The following is a 14,905-nucleotide window of genomic DNA, read 5'->3' as shown; positions in this document are numbered from 1 at the left end:
AATGTCGTCATTTTCTGTCCGTCGGTAACCAGTTGGCAGTATTTCCAGGGATGAAAGCTCGCACATATTCAGATGCTAACAGTGCTTGTTCGTAATGGGATTGGGTGAGCTTTGTAGGAAGGGAACGAAAAATGGATCGAAGCTAAAAGGCATCCTATTTGTGCTGGAGAGCTGAGGTGCCATCTCAATGTACCGTTCGGTGGTATGAACATGTCTTTTTGCTCGGTAGTGTGAAAAAATATTACTCACTAGTATTTGTTTCATAAGTGCAAAATTTTTTTTTTAAATATTCTATGCGTCACATATGTAATAAAGCTTGAAACATTTAGAATTCTGAATCACAAAATCAATTGCATCTCGAAATTGGTTCAAGATAAAAAAATCTTATTATATCAAAATATAGATAATTTATTAAATTAAAATATTGCAAAGATTATTCTGTTACAGTTTTGATCAATTTTCTTATTTTTCTTAGGATACCCTATATCAAAGCGGCTATTTTATTCACTCTTTTTCAATTTCCATTTGATAATTACCTAATATTCTTAAGTTGGGTGGAATTGGGGCCTATTGAAAGAATTTTTTTTTAATTGAAAAAAAAACACGAGCCTGCTATTGCTATTGCTATTGGGGCCTATTGAGAGGATTGATGTCTTTTTCAATGTAATCGATTCCATTATCACGGTACCTCTGAAGCTCTTCTAGACTGTAAAGGTAACTTCAGTGTTTGCCGATTAATCCTTTCACTGAATAATTCGTTTTCGTTTTTTCAAATATGATCTTACAGAAAAAAATTTCCTCCAGTGACATTTTTTTGCTTTTATGTGCTACAAATCATGACACAAAAGAGAACGAGACAACTCTGCTTCGGTTCGCACTTCATGATACACCAAAACCGCCATGAAGGGTTTCGGTGCACAAAGGTTATATTCTTCTTTGCCTCTAACTCATTACATGTCGAACCTCTCCATGCACCATGAAACAGCAGGATCATACGGACTACGCAAAGTGAAGTCTCAAAGTATGTGGATATTTAGCTTTCTAGACAGATTATATTTTTCATTTTTAACGCTGCTATCCTTTGAAATAGATAAATTCATAAAGATCGCAAAGTTTTACTAGCAACACCGCTCCAATGAGAAACAAAAACTCTCTCGTTTTGGCTCTTCTCCCATTCGCTGCTCTCCGCAAATGGTGACCGAATAATGACGTAATTTTTCTTGTATCATTTATCGCTCTGCACTTGTCTGTGCAGCGGTTTTCGCTATAGTAGAACAGTGTGTGCGATGTTAGGTACAGCTCGGATATGCAATCAACAGTGACAACAGTGACAAAAGTGAGTACTGTCAATCGGTCAAGTATTTGAAACATCCATTCATGCTAGGTTATATATTTGAGAAAGATTACTTGCATGATGCATACATATCTAATCCAAACACTGGGCATGTAACCGTCAATCAGCGGTTTCTTTGGTCGGACTCATCAACAGTGCTCGCATGGTTGCGCTCGGATAGTCGCAAGTATCATCCGTTTGTCGCGTTCCGAATCGGCGAGATACTTTCTATAACCAGCATTGATGAGTGGCGACACGTACCATCAAAAATAAATGTGGCAGATGATGCGACGAAATGGGGAGACGGTCCTAGTTTTAAACCCGAGGATCGTTGGTTTTCCGGGCCAGATTTCTTGTTCGAGCCAGAATACCGTTGGCCGTCTAATGCGAAAGAAAGTACCACTACACATGAAGAGTTACGGGCAGTATATGTACATCACAACAAATTCTCTTCGCCGCTAATAGATGTATCCCGTTTTTCAAATTGGAACCGTATGCTGCGAGCGACAGCATACGTGCATCGTGCCGTGAATATTATGCTGAAGCGTGTCTCAAAGGCTGAAAACTTTACTTTACTGAGCGGAGATTTGCAACGAGCCGAAGTGACACTATGGCGACAAGTACAGACGCAAGTGTATAGCGACGAAGTAGTAGAACTAAATGTTGGAGCCAACCATACAGTGAATAAATCCAGTCCGTTATACAAGCTGTCGCCGTTTCTGGATGAACTGGGTATTATCAGGATGGGTAGCCGAATCGGGGCGGCTCCTCAAGCCCCGTATGCAGCTAAGTACCCTATCATATTACCTAAGGATCATCTAATCACGTTCCTCCTTACGGACAGTTTTCACCGACGATTTCTTCACGCGAACGGTGAAACCGTGTTCAACGAAATGAGACAACTATTTTACATTTCAAATCTTCGCTCGCTTATCAGTCGGGTTACTTAAGAATGTCAACTCTGCAAGGTAAAGAAGGCGCAACCTGTGCCCCCGATGATGGCACCGCTCCCGAAAATTCGTCTGACTCCATTTATTAGACCTTTTACCTACGTGGGAATGGACTACTTTGGATCATTAGAGGTGAAAGTAGGCCGTAGCATAGTAAAAAGATGGGCAGTGCTATTTACCTGTCTCACCATTCGTGCTGTGCATATGGAGGTCGCACACACTCTTTCCTCGAGGTCTTGCATCATGGCATTTCGCAGATTTATAGCGAGGAGGGGTGCTCCAGCGGAAGTATACACGGACAACGGCACCAATTTTGTTGGAGCCAGCCGTCAGCTGAATGAGGAAATACAGCAGCAAAAAACAATCGCTTACGATTGTGCTACAACGTTCACAAATGCTCACACGGCCTGGTTCTTCAATCCACCCGCAGCTCCCCATATGGGAGGTGCCTGGGAACGCATGGTCAGATCCATTAAGACAGCGATGAAATCAATATCTGAGTGTACTCGCCACCCAAGCGACGAGGTTCTCGAAACCGTTCTACTTGAAGCTGAAGCTATAGTTAATTCTCGCCCACTCACTTATATTCCGTTGGAGACAGCTGATCAAGAAGCCCTCACCCCCAATCACTTCCTTTTGTACGGATCGAGTGGGGTCAAACAACCGCCAACAGTGCTGGGAAACAGTGGACGCGCTCTACGCGATAGTTGGAAACTCACCCAGTTGATGGTGGATGAATTTTGGCGTAGATGGGTGCGAGAGTATATGCCAATGCTCACCAGACGAACGAAGTGGTTCGAACCAGTGAAGCCGTTGGAACCTGGAGATCTAGTAGTGGTGATGGATCAGAATTCGAGAAATAGTTGGGAACGAGGACGCGTATTATCAATAGTAAGAGGTGCGGGTGGCCAAACTCGACGAGCTACGGTTCAAACGGCAAGAGGAGTGATATCCAGACCGGCAACGAACCTAGCAGTACTTGACGTAGGAAAGGTTCGCAGTATAGAGTCGTCAGTAGCCGCAGGGAGTATCGGAGTGCTTCACGGGCCGGGGGATGTTACAAGAACCACTGATAAGTGAAGCCATCCATGGACCCCCCGCGTACCCTATGAATCGTAGCCATTGCGTAAATACCATCGTAGCCATTGCGATAGAGGAATTGCAGCGAATTGAATCGTTTAAATCAGGCACTGAAAATGTAAGTGAAAATGAAATAAAGGAATGAGAATGAACTAATAAATAAATTTACAGCTTTGAAGCTGATCAAGCTACAAAACGGTGTCTTTTGATTCGTACGTAATCGAACAGGGCAGCTTGCAAAATCTGACCAGAATATCACCGGATTTCGTGAGCCTTAATAAAAGGAAGGAGACGTCTGTGCGTTAACTTTCCCCTACACATTTTCAAGTCCACTGTCCTGTTTGTGGTGAGAACCTGGGTTTTCTGTTCACAGCTGCAAATCCATTGCCAAATCAAGAACTTTCAAACAAACTTATCAGCGAAAACGAACTTAAATTTGCTGGAGACATCTCCTCTGGCAGTGGCCTTATAACGTGTGGGGAAAAATCCGAACAACTTTTGAATTAATCTTTATATGATTATTTATAGATTATTAATCTTTATAGATTATTTATGACGTACTGAACAAATTGTAAAAAAACGATGCAAATTGAAGAACCACTTTAATATATTTGTCAACATTGTCAATCAATTCTGTCAAGTAACGCTTAGTTGAAGAAATGGCATTGCCAGAAGAAGACCGTCGTAAATTAATTTTTCAAATTTTGTGAGCAAAACAAAGAAAATCCAGTTGTGGATGAAAATGCACTTTCCAAGACTGCAAAGTTCGAGGGAAAAACGCGCCCCTGCGGTCACCGAAAAGCAGTCCAGTACAATTAAATCCAGACTATTTCCCAAATATTTTTCTCTGCTTCCTCGGAATATAAGTGTATCATGGACGATGAGACATATTTTACTGTAGAGGGTTATGAATAGCAACCACAATTCTACTACGAGTCCCCAGATAAATAGGCAGCATCAGATGTGAAGTTTATCCGTAAGTCAAAATATCCGACTAAGGTTATATTATGGATCAGTGAGCGTGGAATAGGCGAATCGGTGTTTTTCAAGAAGGGTCTGAGGGTTAATGCGCAAATCTATGTGACAAAGTGTATGCCAGTCCTCCAAAAATTTATCCAACGGTATCACAAAAATGGAAAGGTGGTGGTTTGGCCAGACTTAGCATCGTCACATTATGCTAATGCAACCTTTGTGGATTTGCGCCAACGCGTTATCGAGTTCATCCCGAAAGAATGTAATCCTCCAAATGTCCCACAGCTGCGGCCTAATGAAACTTTCTGGGAAAATGTGAAGCGAATTGTATACCATAACTGTTATCGAGCTAAAAACGCCGATTGTTTGATCAACAAAATCAGGAAGGAACTCGAAACTATTGAAAAATTTGGAATTCAGGAAGCAATGAGGCAAAGAGTCAGGAAATCACGATGTGGAGCGGATTTTTACTAGTGAATTTTGTTAATGAGTTACATTACATGAGTAAACAAACAAGTTCAGAAAAATAAGTTATGCAGAATTTTTATTTCAAATTGAAATTTTGTTCGGTTTTTTTTCCTCATACTTTAGAATTCCAAACCTTAGAGCTGTCCAAAGCCATCTTTTTGTACATTTCGTCATCAATAAGCATCCTTCGCGCATCGTCAAAACCTTGCAGTACTTTCGAGCGCGTATTTTGGCCGCCAGAATTGGCTTCCACCTCCTATTTAGTTGCTTGCAGGCACGGAAAATACGTTAACCTTCTCGTATACAGATTCTCCAGAAAGTACTTTGGTTAGAGTAGGTTTTTTTGGCAACGTTGTAGTCCGAGAGCCTTATGTTTACCTTAATTGTTCTCAATACCTTCAACCTCAGTTCCGGATCGTAAGTTCCACTACGACGCGCCTTCTGATCTATTCGGAGAACAGTTATACGTTCACCGAAACGTTTCAGCACATTATATATGGTTGATTTAGCCACTTTCAGCGATTTCGCGATTTTAGTACCTGACCGCCGGATTTCTAATGTGGGTGTCCAAATTCAAATTCCTTCTCTCGGCTTCCACTTTTTCTTTTCAAAACATATCGGATCAACGTAAAAATTGTTACCGTCGAAAGATACAGGGTTTCCAAATAATTTGCTGTTTAATCACTTACTTTTTATGATGTTCATAGTGTTTTTTACCCCCTTAATATGTCATTACATAAAAGTTAAAATTCAATTTTCATTAATTTATGTAAAATAGATATTATGTCATTCCCAAAATAACTTTAGACCATTTCACTAAACTTCATCAAACTCACCCCAACTTACGGTTCCCCTAAACGGTTTTCCACATTCCACCAGTCGACAGCACAATCTAAGATTTAGTTAAATTATGCGAAAACAATATTCCCTCAACGATTCTCTTCTTTCCTTTTTTTCAGGTCAAAACACTTGAGCCTCATCACCGATTCCGACCGCATCCGTTGTGTTTATTTTTTCCCATCTCTATCATGTTTTGAACGCCCCCGCTTCACCCATCTGCTCTGGGCAGAAGTGTAAACAGGGTTATGTATGGACAATTCGTCCGTCCGAAACACTCATGCGTAATTTTCATCAATACAACACTGCGAACAGTGCGATATATTGCCAAATGTCCCGCTGGTTTGCAAACAGAGTAAGAAAGAATGTAGAATGAAAATTCCAAGCCCCAACAATTGCACTGTCCACTCGTGTGTTGCTGCCGCCAGTGTCATCCTGTCGCCACCGTCGCCATCGAGTTGGATCGCACAGGATGCATATCGCTTCCGTCGGTAGTGGGAGAGGCTCCACTGGACCCGGAAAAATATTGCTATGCTGCGTTCATATCCTGCTCGTGCTTATAGACGATGGTACACGATTTGATTTATATACGTTTTTTACCCTTCATTTTCCGATGATATAGCATCGAGCCGTGGACAGACAGACATGGATATATGTAGGTCATACAGATAAAATCGCGTGATAAGTCCATTATTGTTACAACGAACCTTTCAATCGTCTCGGATATTTTTAATGTGTAATAAGCAAAATTTAAACTCCGGCAAATGACCCCAACCACAGCTACGTGTCCACTGTTCGAAATCATCTCAATTCGTCCGAAAAATATGAGCAAATTATTTAACTCCTTTCGATCCCACTTTCGTCACAGCTCTGGTTTTCGGCTTGCGGAAAGGACGACTCATGGTGCCCGCAAGCTATGTGGCCCAAACGGACGATCTGGACATTCAGCTGCAGAGCGACGCGACCGAGATGACGGTCGTCGGACACGATGAGTTGGATCTGAAGTTACAGATTTGCCTCGTTAAACCAACCGGAGGCACGATAATCTCGTCACTCGACATCAAACCGGATGTGAATCACAACGTGACGCAAATCAAAATTCCTTGCAACTATTTCATGTACGGCGGGATTTACGAGCTGAGCGTGGAAAAGTCCCCGGGTGGTGATGGGCACGAACAATTTGACGAACGACTGCGACAGCAATTAAATGTGAGCTGGCCAACGCCAACCGTAAGCATAGTGCCTGGTGTGATCAGTACGTATCCGGAGGAGATTGTCCGGGGGAGTCTCCGGTTCAACGAAGTACACTGTCCAAATTATGCGACCATTGATGATAGTTCCGCTGATATACCGGAATTCTGGTTGGAACTAGTGTACTGTGGTCATAACGAGGAATGTCCACTGGACGCGGTGTCAAAACCTCAGATTTTATTCTCGGAACAAGTTCGAGGGTTTCCTAACTCTAGGTTGATTAATTTTAGCTGTGATTTATTCGGACTAGCCGGATATTATTTGTTACGTTTGCGTGCTGCGAATGAAGACCCAACCCTTGTAAGGGTCTTAGAAGGAGCGAGGGCCATTTTGAAGGCCGATTGGAGCAAGCAATATGTTTTCACGGTGCACGCAAGGAGTATATTTCCCTGCGATGCCCACAGTACCGGGATTCGCATTCTATTCCAGTACCCTTCCTGTATACTAGATCAGTCGGACCGAATCCGGGTATATGCGAAGCTGCGGGCAGACGTGTCATCGCTAGTGCCTCCCACTTCCCTGCATTACATCGCCGAGCAGCGAGTTACGAAAGGGCAACATGCGCTATACTTCGAGTGCGATGTATTTTACGAAAAGTACATCGAGTACTGTTTCGTGTATGTGAGCCAGGCAATATCCGGTGCCGTTGCCGACATTCGGATGGATTGCGTACCGACTCTTCCGGTTGCTCGTAAGTTTTACCTCCGACTTCCGGGTGATTAAAAAGAGCTCTTCGTTTATATTTTGCTCTCTCCCTCTCCTTTTCAATTTATGTTTTCACAGCATCCGATTCCGGTGGATGGGGACCGTGGAGTAATTGGACACACTGCTCCACCACGTGTCGCGGTGGTTTGCGTAACCGGTATCGCTTCTGTGATTCACCTCCTCCGCGGTATGGAGCAAAGTTTTGCGAGGTAGGTATATGTCACGTTTTGATGTTGGGTGCTACCGGCGTATAAATAGACAAATATACGATTTGATTTTCATAGATGAGTTCCATAGAAAAAAAAAGCCATGTCGCTGGGAATCAAAACAGCAATTAGTTTTAACGAATAATTAGATCGTACGAACTTTTTCTATTGGCAACGCATTTGTCAATAGTGCTTGTAATGTTTAAAGAGTTTTCCTGAATAACATACTTAATTTTGATATTCCGAGATGAAAAATGCAAATGCAATATTCATTCTACTGACTCCGTGAAAAAAAGAATCTTGGTAACATATGTTCGGTGTTCAGTCAGACCGGACTAAGTAATACAATAATGATTTCGAGTAAATCGAACTCGAAATTTGAAGCTGTGTAGTTTCATTAGCTTTCAATTACTCTCCCGGTTGTTTTTCTACAGCGTTTAGTTGATCTTTAACGAAGTCGTTTGATTACATTATTACCCAACAAATCTTTTTAAGGTCAATCAAGACGGTTTCACAACTAGGTCTTTATACTTGGTCCACTATTTCTGAACAATTTGATGATGACATATTATAACCTACTCAGTACGCAGTCTACGTGGATTTCAAACCAAGGATTTTTTTCCATTAAACCTATACAATAAATTAAAATGGTTTTATGGCATGAAACAGTATTCTAATCACCAAAAAATAATCGATTAACATCACTTCAGAACTTCTCAACAAAATTTAATCTAAATAATCACCCTTGTCGTCATCCTGCTTCAAATTCTTCTGAAATCCGTGGTGGATTGGAAGAACGTATTTCAGCAAATGAGTGATATCCGTGTATTTTGCCTTCTGAATCCTGAGCTATCAACATCGAGGCCTCCTTCAGTCGAAGGATCCGCCTTCTCCTCAATGATTTGATCCACCAAAACACCATGCTCGTTCAGATAAAGCGGTCAGTAAAACAAGTACAATGCAGAATTAAAAAAAAAACAATAAGTGGGTTAGAAGGGGGGTCTCCGTAGCCACATTGGTTGCGCATTCGCTTAGTAAGCGATCGATCATGAGTTCAAAACTCAGGGCCCTCATTGACCATCTTTGTGTTGTTATAGAATAACTACGTCCACGCAATAATCATCAGCGATGGAGATCGATCCACGAAATAAGATCGATTCATCGATACAACTGCTCTGCTCTGCAAAATACATCGGGCTGCTGTTCTATAAAAAACTCAACAATGATCAACCAACTGTCTCCGTTGTCCGGTGGTCTAACTGGATAATGGAAGATCGGAAGGAATACTCTTACGCCTAAATGACTACTGTGTAATGTGCTAATTATGTATATGATAACCATGTGACATGTGCACGATTAAAATTCGGCTCTGTTACAGCTAAAATGCTTTTTTTTTTTTTTTTTTTTATTAAATCGTTTATTTTTACAGGCTCAGTTACATAAGTTTGAAGGAGCCAAACTCCTATTTGTATAGTTACAAGTATATATAAACATTTTTTTATTAATTCTAATGTTAATGAAGTAGAGAACCGATTACTCGCGGTTTGCTCGAGTTTAGAAGGGTGACATTTTGTTTCAGGAAAAGGATGGGATATAAGGATATGTTGACAATGTTCACACTCACATTCATCATACTCAATTCTTAAGCCTATCTTATATCTAACATGTATTTACATTTCACCTTATTCTATTGTTAGTAAGAAGGGATTTGATTTCTCGCGAAGGGAAAGGAAAAGGAGAATATAAGGATATAAGGACAATCACACACGAAGATTGATAGCTTTTAGGAAGACATATATTTGGGACATGTAATCAAGGTCTAAACCAGCTAACACATCTCTCACCGGCACATTGGGCTGCCTTCCTCTAGCCCGACGAGAGTTTTCTAAATTCGATCTGGCAACAAGATACTCCTCGCACGACCAAACAACGTGTTCGATGTCGTGGTAACCTTGGCCACAAGCACAGATATTGCCATCGGCAAGATTAAAACGAAAGAGTAGCGCGTCTAACGAACAGTGATTGGACATGAGTCGAGAGAAGGTGCGAATAAAGTCCCGACTTAAGTCCAGACTTTTGAACCATGGTTTGAGGCTAACCTTAGGGATAATCGAGTGAAACCACCGGCCCAATTCATCTTCGTTCCATTTACGTTGCCAGTTAGCGATGGTATTTTTACGGACTAAAGAATAAAATTCATTGAAAGCGATTTGACGCTGATAAATATCGCCTTCAATTGCACCTACCTTTGCCAATGAGTCAGCCCTCTCGTTACCCGGAATTGAGCAATGTGAAGGGACCCAGACAAAGGTTATGACATAACAGCGTCTGGATAAAGCACTCAAAATTTCTCGTATTCTCTCAAGGAAGTACGGCGAGTGCTTTTCCGGCCTCACTGAACGGATAGCTTCGATAGAGCTAAGACTATCCGTTACAATGTAATAGTGTTCAACAGGTCGTGAGGCGACGCTGTCCAGCGCCCAATGTATTGCTGCCAATTCAGCAATATACACAGAGCAAGGATTCTGAAGACTGTGGGAGGTGCTAAAAATTTCGTTGAACACTCCAAATCCTGTGGACTCATTCATAGAGGACCCATCAGTAAAGTACATATTATCACAATTGACACGCCCATACTTTGCATTGAAGATCGTAGGAATGATCCCCGATCGATGATAATCTGGAATTCCATGGATTTTCTCCTTCATGAACAGATCAAAATGTACAGAGGAATTGATGTAGTCAGGAAAACAAACACGGTTGGGAGTATACGAAGAAGGATCAACCTGCATGGAGATGAATTCATGATATGAGCTCATGAATCCTGAATGAAAATTTAGCTCGATAAGCTGCTCAAAATTTCCGATCACCAATGGGTTCATAACCTTACACCGGATGAGGAACCGAAGAGATAATAAATTGAAGCGATCTTTTAGTGGGAGTACGCCTGCCAAAACCTCGAGGCTCATGGTATGCGTTGAGGGCATACATCCCAACGCAATACGGAGACAAAGATACTGAATTCGCTCGAGTTTAATGAGGTGTGTTTTGGCAGCTGATTGAAAACAGAAACTGCCATACTCCATCACTGAGAGAATAGTTGTTCGATACAACATTATAAGATCTTCGGGATGGGCTCCCCACCAGGTGCCGGTAATTGTACGGAGAAAGTTTATTCTTTGTTGACATTTTTTACTCAGATACCTAATATGGGCCCCCCAAGTACATTTGGAGTCGAACCAGACCCCAATATACTTGAATGACATAGCATGAGTGATCGGTTTACCCAAAAGTTGAAGCTTTGGTTTTGCTGGTCTATGCTTCCTAGAAAAAACCACCATCTCTGTTTTCTCCGTGGAGAATTCGATCCCTAGCCCAATGGCCCAGGTTGAAAAATTGTACAAAGTATCTTGTAAGGGTCCTTGCAGGTCGGATTCGTTTGATCCTACGACAGACACCACTCCGTCATCTGCAAGTTGTCTTAGGCTGCAATTTTGTGTAAGACAATTGTCGATGTCGCTTACATAGAAGTTGTACAAAAGGGGGCTTAAACATGAGCCCTGGGGGAGGCCCATGTAGGAGACCCGATTTACTGTCGAATCCCCGTGAGAAAAATTCAACTGTTTCTCACAAAGCAAGTTATATAACATATTATTCAACAGAGGCGGCAGACCCCGAGAGTGTAATTTGTCTGACAAAACCTCTATTGAAACAGAATCAAAGGCCCCCTTTATGTCCAAGAATACTGAAGCCATTTGTTTTTTTTCGGCGTAAGCCATTTGAATTTCTGAAGAAAGCAACGCAAGACAATCATTCGTCCCCTTGCCCCTGCGGAACCCATATTGTGTATCTGAGAGTAGGGCATTCGTTTCAACCCATCGATCAAGGCGAAACAAGATCATTTTCTCCAACAATTTCCGTATACAAGACAGCATTGCTATTGGGCGGTACGAATTGAAGTCGGACGCGGGTTTTCCGGGTTTTTGAATAGCTATAATTCGCACTTGTCTCCAATCATCTGGAACAATATTAAGTTCCAGAAACCGATTGAATAAATTCAACAAGCGATGTTTCGCCACATCAGGGAGGTTTTTTAACAAGTTGAACTTAATTCTATCCGTTCCTGGAGCAGAATTGTTACATGAAAGGAGAGCAAGAGAGAATTCTACCATCGAAAACTCAGAATCAAGATCGCACCTATCTTGTGGTATATCTCGAACAATTTTCTGCACGGGAGCGGAATCGGGACAAACCTTCCGTGCAAAATTAAAAATCCATCGATGTGAATATTCTTCGCTTTCATTCGTTGAAGAGCGATTTCTCATGTTTCGAGCCACTTTCCATAATTTTTTCATTGACGTTTCTCGTGACAAACCTCCCACGAAATTTCGCCAATAAGCACGTTTTTTCCCTTTGATCAAATTTTTGAACTGATTTTCAAAGTGCAAATACGTTTGAAAATTCTCAATGGTTCCACGTTTCCGAAAAGCTTTAAATGCGTTCGATTTATCCTGATAAAGCTTGGAACATTGGCTATCCCACCATGGATTGGGAGGCCTTTGACGAAAAGTGGAGCCTGGGATGGGTTTCGTTTGAGCGCGAACCGCGCTGTCATATATCAAACGAGAAAGGAAGTTATACTCCTCCAATGGAGGCAAACCATCTCTGGAATTGATGGCTAGAGCAATTGCGTCCGCATATTTTTTCCAGTCAATGTGTCTTGTGAGGTCATATGCCATGTTTATAGATTCAGAAGAATTCGAACCAATGGTGATGGAAATTTTGATTGGCAAGTGGTCACTGCCGTTGGGATCCTGGATTACATTCCACTTGCAATCTAACGATAGTGAATTCGAGCAAAGCGAGAGGTCAAGTGCACTTGGGTTAGCAGGAGGTTTAGGTACACGTGTTGTTTCCCCAGTGTTCAAAACGGTCATATTGAAGCTGTTACAAAGGTCATATATCAACAATGAACGATTGTCGTCGTACTGTTCCCCCCAGGCAGTTCCGTGAGAGTTGAAGTCTCCCAAGATCAATCGTGGCTCAGGAAGGAGTGAGCACATGTCAACAAGTTGATTGCGGCTAACCGCAGCTCTCGGAGGCCAATACAAGCTGACAATACAGAGGTCTTTGCCTCTGATGTTTGCATGACAAGCAACAGCTTCGATCCCTCCAATAGGTGGAAGGTCAATTCGAAAAAATGAGTGGCACTTATTGATACCCAATAGCACCCCTCCGTATCTGTCATCACGGTCCAAGCGTATGATATTAAAATTGTGGAAAGAGAGATCATCTCGCGAAGAAAGCCAAGTTTCGTACAGAGCAAAAACATCACAATTGAACTTATGAATTAAAAATTTGAATGTATCCAATTTAGGGATAAGACTACGACAATTCCACTGTAAAACAGTGATATCTCCGACCTCTCTATTTAAATTAGACATCAAGAGAGATAATCATTGCAAGGAGGGGCCATGTTTGCATCAATTGTTGCAAAATTATCTTTAATACTGGAAGCATTGAAATGACAATGGTTCTGATGGAGTCGGAAACATTAAAACACTTGAAGATTTGGTCCAAAAGGTCAGACAACTTTATAAATCCCGATTGGGAAGTTGAACTGGACGGAAAAACAGGGACAGTTGGGGTTTTTGATGTCCCCTCGAGTGCTGGGCCATTCGAAGGTGAATTATTCCCACGGAAGCCAGGAGGAACCTGATTTTGCTTGTCCGCTGCACTCGATTTTTTAGGCATGCTAACAGGGGGTATCACCGGAGGGGCTTGTCCTTGAACTTTGGGAGTGGTCACATTTTTGCGCCGGGGATTCCCTTGGAAAATGAACGGTGTGCCCCCGTTAGCTGTGTCCGCTTCTATTTCGTCAACGGGCAACGTGGCGAAGACATTTTGTGTGTTGATTGGTTGTTGTTGTTGGGCCAGTGGCGAAGCGCCCTTTAAAATATCCGCAAAAGTGCGTTTCGAGCGTTCCTTCAAAGAGCGCTTCTGTTTCTCCCAGCGACTCTTGTAAGTTTCACAAACTGAGAGCTCGTGTGGGGATCCCCCGCAATATGGACATTTATGCTCAGTCGCACTGCAGGATTTCCCCTCATGTTGCTCTCCGCAAGTGGCACAGCGCTCCTTGTTGGCACAATAATCTGAAGTGTGACCAACTGACTTGCATTTTTGGCAAGTCATGGGCTTTTTCACGAAGAGTCGCACAGGCAATCTCAATTTGCCCACCATGACGTAGTCAGGTAGAGCGGAACCAGCAAAAGTTACTCGAAACGAGTCTGACGGCGTGAATTTAGTTTTTCCCTCTTCTTGGGATACTTTTCCTAGATTTTTTTTTATCCAAAATATATATTTTTATTAAGGCTCATATGGCGTCAACCTGACGGGGCCGGGAGTTCAATATTTCGACAATGTTTGCCTTATAACTATGTTAGTAATATGTAACCGATTACTCGCGGTTGGCTCGAGGTTAGTATTACAAGTGTTTTCGTAATTGTGATGTTGCTGTCTTCAATGATCTGTACCTGTGCCCGACACGGGATACTTCCTATTGGGATGCAGCTGACCATTAATCAGCAACGCCCCCCTTGTCTGTACCCCATATCTAGCGTGGTGCGTCTTCTCGAGGAATCCAGGATAAAATGGTCACTAGCCGGCGCAATCATCAGCTCGTGTAGAGTTGTCATGAGCGGTACAATCTTTGGCTTTTGTTGAATCATCAGTGGACTGTACAACCTTTGGCCCGTGTATCTGTAAAGAGTGTGTGTATGTATTGCCGCGACTAAGTAAAAGTTTATAGATCGAATAGGAGGGATACGAAACAGGGACACAACGAAGGAAAAATCATTAAACGTTGACATCGGCGTTCCTGAGGAACAGGTATAGATGAAGCAGAAGATCAGGATCACGGCTACCTAAGATATCCCGGACGGGAATATCCGATTGTCTGCCTTTTGCTCTCAGTGCTCTAGAGAGCTGAGAGCGAGCAGCATGGAACCGGATACACGACCAGACAATATGCTCGATGTCGTGGTAGCCATCGCCACAATCACAAAGATTGTTTGCTGCGAGCCCAATTCGATAGAGATGCGCGT

At 42.3% G+C, this 14,905-nt stretch overlaps 1 protein-coding gene across 5 annotated transcripts in view; it reads left to right on the top strand.

Moving 5' to 3' along the window:
- Positions 1-14,905, top strand: part of LOC129774771 (uncharacterized) — a 131,628-nt gene that overhangs the window by 82,389 nt on the left and 34,334 nt on the right. For all 5 annotated transcript variants that reach the window (XM_055778723.1, XM_055778726.1, XM_055778722.1 and 2 more), the window contains 3 exons: positions 5,763-6,209; positions 6,509-7,582; positions 7,675-7,805. In XM_055778723.1, coding sequence (XP_055634698.1) covers positions 6,113-6,209; positions 6,509-7,582; positions 7,675-7,805 — 1,302 coding nt within the window. In that variant the 5' untranslated portion in view covers positions 5,763-6,112. The remainder of the gene's footprint in view (positions 1-5,762; positions 6,210-6,508; positions 7,583-7,674; positions 7,806-14,905) is intronic.

The sequence above is a fragment of the Toxorhynchites rutilus genome, chromosome 3 (assembly GCF_029784135.1).
Source record: "Toxorhynchites rutilus septentrionalis strain SRP chromosome 3, ASM2978413v1, whole genome shotgun sequence".
Classification (NCBI taxonomy): Eukaryota; Metazoa; Arthropoda; class Insecta; order Diptera; family Culicidae; genus Toxorhynchites; species Toxorhynchites rutilus.
This window is presented reverse-complemented; position numbering and strand designations above follow the sequence as displayed.